This window comes from Sinocyclocheilus grahami, unplaced genomic scaffold (assembly GCF_001515645.1).
Source record: "Sinocyclocheilus grahami isolate Dianchi unplaced genomic scaffold, SAMN03320097.WGS_v1.1 scaffold342.1, whole genome shotgun sequence".
Lineage (NCBI taxonomy): Eukaryota > Metazoa > Chordata > Actinopteri > Cypriniformes > Cyprinidae > Sinocyclocheilus > Sinocyclocheilus grahami.
In genome coordinates this window covers 930,470-938,592 of record NW_015505521.1, presented here as the reverse complement: position 1 = coordinate 938,592, position 8,123 = coordinate 930,470, and the positions used below count along the sequence as shown (strand labels likewise).

General features: G+C 38.5%; 1 protein-coding gene across 1 annotated transcript in view; it reads right to left on the bottom strand.

Moving 5' to 3' along the window:
* Positions 1 to 294: 294 nt before the first annotated feature.
* The window catches only part of LOC107603174 (serine/threonine-protein phosphatase 2A 65 kDa regulatory subunit A alpha isoform), a 19,539-nt gene continuing 11,710 nt past the window's right edge, over positions 295 to 8,123 (bottom strand). The window contains exons 10-16 of the mRNA XM_016295888.1: positions 6,527 to 6,661; positions 2,848 to 3,021; positions 2,570 to 2,630; positions 2,225 to 2,379; positions 1,745 to 1,887; positions 1,559 to 1,650; positions 295 to 1,348 (exon numbers count right to left, since the gene is read on the bottom strand). Of these exons, the coding sequence (XP_016151374.1) occupies positions 1,332 to 1,348; positions 1,559 to 1,650; positions 1,745 to 1,887; positions 2,225 to 2,379; positions 2,570 to 2,630; positions 2,848 to 3,021; positions 6,527 to 6,661 (777 nt within the window). The 3' untranslated portion in view covers positions 295 to 1,331. The remainder of the gene's footprint in view (positions 1,349 to 1,558; positions 1,651 to 1,744; positions 1,888 to 2,224; positions 2,380 to 2,569; positions 2,631 to 2,847; positions 3,022 to 6,526; positions 6,662 to 8,123) is intronic.

The following is an 8,123-nucleotide window of genomic DNA, read 5'->3' as shown; positions in this document are numbered from 1 at the left end:
CATGAGCAATTTTCAGAAATTCAACCAGCTGCTTTTGCAGTTTATAGTTTAGGGTTGGTTCTTTTTCCCTCTGGAGAGAAGAGAAGTTTTGAGTTCTGAGAGTTGAGTGCACTATGAAAGCCTACTGCAAAAACTCATTTCCAAAGATGAAGGAAATTTGATTTCTCATGATAGGCCTCCTTCAATAAACAGCTCTGCTGCAATCCACTCCCAGCTTAGACACATCCTCATGCTATATTGCGTTTTACTGTATATGACCTGATGGATTACAGAAGGTCCACACACAGTGAAATAGGGTTATATAACGTTCTTTATTGAGTTCCCTTCTATCAAGGGCAATGTGACCATATTCATATAAAACCCGAAGCACATTCTAATGACACTCTTAACATAGAAGATACTACTATACTGACTGCACTCTAAAGCTGAAGAAGAATCGGACAGTCAACATCACAGGCAAAAGCAATGTGTTAAGGGAGGGAGTTTAAGATGCCCTGTGATTAATGAGCTTCTCAATATACTGACCGTCTATGAAACCTGTGTGCAAGAGGCACGCAGATAAAGGACGCAAGGTAAGCGTCTTTTTAAAAACGAAACAAAAAGAGAAAATGTGCAACACGGTCAATGGCACAGAATGGAGACGCTTGCCTTCTGAAGATAAAATGGGCCGTTTTGGAAAGCCCATCCTCTGTTATAACAGTTACAGGAAGCAGATGGAAATCTGTCATGGTCCCTTTAAGAAGATAAGCACTTTGAGAATAGGGGAACAGTATCAGAGCCCGCCACTAAAGAACGGACATGCGGTCTTGGTTTCGCCCAAGAGCACAGGAACAGTAATCAAACGATAGGTGCAGTAGTGATTCGCTCCTCTGTCATGCTGTGCGCATACGCATGGGTCAACTCTTAAAATCAGCACTAAGAGCAAAGGTGATTCAGTCAATCAGATCAGATGACTGACGTTAAATCTGGACAACCGATGCCTCAAAACATCTATATTTTTCTAAACCTATGATGCTTCATAACATAGTTAAGCGGATAGTAAAACGCCATCTAAGTGTGTGACCCCAGGCTGAGGGTTAGCAAGTGAAGATACACAGAGCAAGAGGGCTCAGTGGGAAGATCGGGTGAGAGAATGAAGAGCAAGATGGTTTGTTTGGTGAAGAGTTGAACAAAACACTGAGAGAAGCCAAGTATCCCTAAAACATTTCTTACTGAGAGGGAACGGAGCATATTGTTTCTCCATAAACAGTCCAGTGGACGATCCTAGATGTCAATAAATACAATGGAGGTCAACTTGAGAGATGGGTCTTATGTTCAGCAAAGAAGGTAAATTAGGCCAGGGAAAGAACTGTAGGGAGGGAGCAAAAAGAAACGTCAGAACTGTCTGTTTTTCATATTAAATTAAACACATTTAAGTCTTTTGTTTTTTTAACTTAAGTGTTACATAATGGTGAGTCACCAGTTTGCACCGATGCAGGTTGTATTTAAGAATGATAGTAGCTTTTTGGATTGTGTCAACAGTTGCACAACACTCAAGAGCAGCAGTTGCAGAACTCACCACTGATGGCCTCTTGGGCGAAATATTTCACATCCATGTCTTGATCTGATGCAAGTTTCTCAAGCACTGGTTTCACCTCTGTCTGCAGACAGCTGTAATCAAAAAATACAAAATGAGAGACACAATGCTGAAGTGAGTCACATTAAGAGAAATGTGAGTATTATATAAATGCGGATGAACACATACTTGCTGTCCAGCACAGGTCCAATCTTCTGAAGAGACTTGGCCACATTGAAGCGTACATTGGCTACCTGGTCATTGGACATCTTGAAAACTACAGGGAGCATGTGTTTGGTGGTAATCTCCTGTCCACACACCTCTGACAGAGCCTAAAACACACCGTTACACACATCAGTGCTGCTGCAGGGGTTAAAGATGAAAGATTCCCCCCGCAATTTTTATAGATTGCAATAATATCATCATTGTAGATTCTTTTGGCCACGACAATCATGCAGTGAAAATCTAATATCATGAAAACTGATAGCAGCCAAATACGATTTCATGGATGATGCACCATTCTGCAAAGAGAATGAGACAGATTTTAATATATTTTAAGGTCAAAATGTCCATCAAACTGCGCTTTTCCACCTAGTGCATCAGCGCCAGCCCCATACACTCCTCTGTGACTCAGCAGCTGTTTGTTAAAGCTGATAAGCTCTGACTCACATTAATGCAGAAGAGGGTAGTCATCCTGTGCAGGTAGTTGGGGTCATTAGCCATGCCCAGCACTTTGGGCACAATGGTGTTCTGTGCCCACTCTGCTCCAAACTTCTCCACCAGCTTCATCAGGTTACAGGTGGCTGCCTCTCTGATGGCATATACTGAAGATCACAGAGACCAAAGTGTTAGACCCCTGACAGACTCCAACACATTATAACAGCTATTTCTATTTTTGTTACAAGCAAACAACTGCAAAAATAACTAGATTGTTTTACCTCTCACATTCAACATTACGGGTAAGAGCTGAACATTTTAAAAGGAAATTATGAACGTTCCTTAGAAGTAACCTACCATGATCGACGAGCCACGCCATGCACAGAGAATTGAGTTTCTCATCGAAGAACTCTACACCCTGGAAGCACGAGAAAGAGAGAAAAAAAAAGGATACCTCTTATAAGTTAGATTAGCTTACACAACCCAAGACGACAAGGCAGCAATAAACTAACAGGATGATTAGTTAAATGCTTTAAACTGTTAAGAGAGACTGAAGAATGAGAACTGAACGATGGAACATTCCGAACTCTAGTTTAGGATAAAGCATTCTAGGACACTGACGGGTTGGGACTCACCAGCTGTCCAGCAAGAAGGGGCATGTACTCAATGATTGCCAGTCGCACTCGCCATTTGGCATCCTCAGCTAGCTCAACAATAGCCGGAAGCAAAGACTGGGAAAGCTGGCGGATTCCAATCACCTCGTTCACGCAGTCCAAGTTGGAGATGATGTTGAGGCGAACCTCTGGACACTACAGGAAGGACATGACAAAAATTGTAACATGCTAAAAAAAATAACCAATAAAATTGAGTGCAGTTATTAGCAAGTACGACTATTAAAAATATTTTTGTTAACTGAAAAAATATCAATATTAGATGCAAAACCTGGCAACTAAATAAAATACTAAAGCTAAAACAAAAATTAAAAGGGTGGTTGATTGCGATTTCACTTTAACGTTAGTTAGTGTGTAATGTTGCTGTTTGAGCATAAACAATATCTGCAAAGTTATGACGCTAAAAGTTCAATGCAAATGGAGATATGGTCCTTTAAAATTATGGCAGTTTAATGTCTACAAAAATGGCTTGTAGGGACTACAACGAGTTACTTCCCGGGTTCGTGACGTCACAAACCCAGATAAATCCCGCCCCCGGGAACATGCAGCAAAGGGGGCGAGGCCATGCTGCGCTGCTTTAGAGAAGAGGAAGAAAAAACTAGAGGTGCACGTAAAAATCTGTTCATATATTAAATCGCAATTCTGTCTTCTAATAATTCTAATGGATTCACAAGTTTCAAAATCAATGTTCTAAAGCAGCGGTTCTCAATACTGTTCCTCTCGTCGCCCTGCTCTGCATCTCTCTCATTCAGATCATCAGCTCAGCTCTAACAATGAACTGTTCCATTTATACACTTATTTGCACATAGCTATGAGAAGCGTTATACAGGGCTCCAGATTAACATTTGAGAGCAGTGGCACCAGCGCCACTAAGTTCTACAGATGGTGGTGCCAGGAACAGATCTGGTAGTGCTGGGGGTGGTTTTAATCATTTAATCATAAAATGACTATCGTTTTGCATTATTAAGTGCAGTTACTAATAATATTACATGTTCATTTTTCTTTTGTTTATCGTTTATACAGATTTTATTAACAACAGTAACATGTGCAAAATCCAATTTTTATATAGAAAATTTATATATTCACTCTTATTAAATGTACCATTATTCTTCTAGTATATGGAACTGACCAACTTCAGTGATTGTGTGATTTAGTAGCAAATTGAAGAAAAGTTTGTTTTTCAAGTCACTTTGTGACTCTTACTTCATACACACAAAAAAGTGTACAATTCTGACAAAATCTGATTTCTTGATGATTTGATATTTTATAATAGTGATTTATAATTTCAAAATATATAGAAAAGTAGAAATGAATGACTAATAAGCCAATAAGCGCTCCTCTTCTGCCGTCTACTGGTTATAATTGTGATTTGATGTATTTTTTTAATTTTACATAAGTGTTTGTTTACCACAAAGTATATTTTGGTCATCCTATTAAAAATAGCATTCAAACTGGATCATTTTAGTTAGAAATAGTTGTGTGAAATGCTTGAAAGCCATTGAAAAGTGCATGAATTTCTCTCTCAAAAGGTTGTACAAACCCTGAAATGAATGATGCAATGCATTGGACTATTTCTACCACAACACCATGGTTACAGTTAGTGTTACCACTTCTGGTTTCTTGACGTATGTCAGCGCTGTTTATAACAGAGAATTCTGTGCAAAATTTGAATGATTCTCACTAGATCTCGCAGCAACCTTATCATTGTGAGGCGAATTCAAACACTTCTCACTGGATCTCGCAGCACTGTTGCATCTGTGCAGTAACAGTGTCACGAAATCAACTTTGGCTCCCGAGTAAAGCTGTTCTGAGCTCGGACAAGTTTGTTTGCATCGCGGTCCGAGCTGATAAACGGTCCACGTTGCGCAGCTCAAACGAGTAGCGCGGTTTAGCTTCGCTTTCCTTTGCTGTTTCTCAAATGCAACAGAAATGGCAGCGCTTATGAGTTGGACAACGCAGTGGTCACGCCAGTGGACCGCTCACAAAAATTAGTCGCACCGCCAGAAAAAATTTGGTCGCAGTTTGGAGCCCTGTTATACATGGACGCACGTGCGGTTGCCATACTGTATTAAAGGTTTAATCAGGATAAAACCGTATATTTAAAGCTAACAGTTACAGAAGCATTTACAAATAACAGCGTATCTAAAAGTATGAGACAACAACAAACAAAAAAACATACCATTAAGAGCCATTCTTGCACAGGTTCTGCGCGATCCTCTTCACTAAAATTCTCTGGGTCTCAATCGGGCTCAAATTGATAAGCAATATAGATGATGCCATTGTTTACAATACAACCAGAGCAAATGCCGCAGAGGCGAGGGGCAGGACATTTAGACGCACACTAGAGGCGGTTTAGCCAATCACAACACACTGAGCTAGCTAACCAATCAGAACCCATATGCGTATTTCTGAGGGTGGGACTTCATAAAAGAAGGAAATGATCAGCGAGTTTCTCAGAGAAGGGACAGAGCGGTGTGGAATAAAGGTAAATGTGAAAAATAGGGGTTTTTTGGGGGGGTTTTTTAAACGAAGCATTAACACATGTTAGACTGCACCTCATAAACACAATCAATAAGCATTATATATATTATAATATATATATTATTTATATAAATACTCTCTCTTATACAATTTTCCCAACTAATAAAATTGCAGATTTTTTTTTTACTTTTATTTGTAATCGATTAGCCCATCCCGTATTTCTGAGGGAGGGGCATCATAAAAGCAGGAAATGATCAGTGCGTTTATAGGAGAAGGGACAGAGCGGTGTGGAATAAAGGTAAATGTGAAAAATAGGGGTTTTTTGGGGGGGTTTTTTAAACGAAGCATTAACACATGTTAGACTGCACCTCATAAACACAATCAATAAGCATTATATATATTATAATATATATATTATTTATATAAATAATACTCTCTCTTATACAATTTTCCCAACTAATAAAATTGCAGATTTTTTTTTTACTTTTATTTGTAATCGATTCAAAATGATTCATCAAATGGTTTAAATGATTCATTAAACTGTCCCAATCAAGCAATTTGTCTGCAATTAAAACAGCATGTTGCACTGTATGTTAATCTCTGCATGCAGTCAGCAAGAATGTTAACCATTAAATACCAGTGTATCATTGCACAGCATCAAGTTCATCAAAATTCACAGGCTGACAACTATATGACAGGATTGTTTTTCTTTTTGCAGAACAACAGTGCAAGAACTGACACAGAATAGAAAACTGCTTCCGGTCTTAAAACATGGATCAATGCACGCTGCAGTCCAGGTGGCTTTGTTCTATTTATTTTGCACAGTCTGTGTGACTGACAGATGTTCAAAGACTTCTCCCAAGCAGCTTAAAGAAGAGCGATCGCAATACAGACAGCAGCAAGCAACATAAAACCCCAGTAAATAAAGAGATGTGACGCGAGATAGTGCCGCACTCACCCATTCATCTCTCACTTCAATGCTTTCTGCTTTCCACTAAAAAGCTAGCATTAGCAATGCCTCACCTCGACAGGATCAAAGTGAGCAGTTGCACAGAAGTATCATCTGTGACTGGAACATGACGCAAATTACCTCAGCCAGACCTGTGCGGTCTGTCTCTCTGTCACACACACACACACACACACACAAACACAGCAGGCTTACCTCATCTTTGAGCTGGGCCAGGAAAAGGGGAAGCAGGTGCTCAATGGTGTTGTCTTTGCCTAAGATGGTAGAGAGACCCATAATGACTGATGCCAGAGCAGACTTCACATGCTGATTAGTGTCTGAGACAAGTTCCTATTGACAAAGGAGCAAACAACACATTGCCATCAATGACTATCAATGCTTCAATAAAACTCTCAAATAATCACATATAGTGGTCGACCGATATATCGCCAAGGCCGGCACAAAAAAAACTTATCGGCCGATGCTCACGTTCTCCCTGACTCCCTCTTGTTCGCCGTCGTCGTTAACAGTTCTGTCTAATACGGATAGAAGTCTGTCTAATAATCCGATAGAACTGTTAAACAAAGGAATTAAAATGTATACAAAAAGTATTTTAATGATTGCTTTTATATTATTAGTAATAGAAAGGCAAACATTATACTTTCTCGTTTGCCGTCAGCATTCAGCAAATACGCATTTACGTCATTTAAACAAATCTTTGAATGGCTAATGAAAATTTTATTTCACAAACCTTGCAAACTTAGTCGAATCCAGTTGTGAGATCTTGTGAAGTGTGCATTTGACCTGCATGATCATGTGTTCGCTGCGTGACTTTCAGTCCGTGCAAATTTAATGCTTTAAACATTAAATTTGTGATTTCAAATTATGCTGCACTCTATGCATTTGCCCACTGTCATATTCATGTCATTTTCACTGTGTGCTGTATGTAAAATGAGTGTTACCTTGGCTTTACTTGAAAAAATATGATTCCCAGTGCACACAAACTTCCCAGAATACTGAGTGCTCTGTTGGTTACGGTTTACTTCCTTTTTAATTATATTTTTATTAAATATTTACTTATTTGTGGAAAATATTTTGTCATCTAAAGTAGAAGTATGTTTATTTTACAAATAAATGTTTTAATCCATTTTCAAATTATTTCAATTTTTTTTTAATATTAATTAAAATAAATACAATTATATCGGCTACCCTGCTGTCCAAGATATCGGCATCGGCTGTCAAAAAACACATGTCGGTCGACCACTAATCACGTATAATACCTGAAGTCTACATGAACTGTGAAATCTCACTGGTATCAGTATATACTGGATCTTGAGTATTTTGCTACTGATCCTACCGGAGGGTATTACTAGATAGACCACGTGACCATAAAAACAGTAAGGATACAATGGTAAATTTAAATGTAACACTGGCAGATATATTTTGGCTATCAGTGGGCAGGACTGTATTTTGGTACGGATTTACTGTTTTAAGTTTGTTTTTAACTCAAATGTTACATAATGTCAAGCTTTTATTTTTTTCAGATGTTAGACTTAAGAATCTTGCTTTTGGATCGCGTCTCTCTGGTTTCAAATGAAAGGAAAAGGAAAATCAATGAAGAACTTTTGTATTGTACTGAATTCCCTGGATTGTGCAAAAATATGCACTGAATTTCCAGCAAAAATAACCATATTAAATATGTTACACTACATACACTACCATAAAAAAAAAAGTTTAAGAGGTTTTAAAAAAAAAGGTTCAACATAAAAAAGGTTCAAAAGAGGTTTGAGTCTGCACAAAGTCATTTTCACCA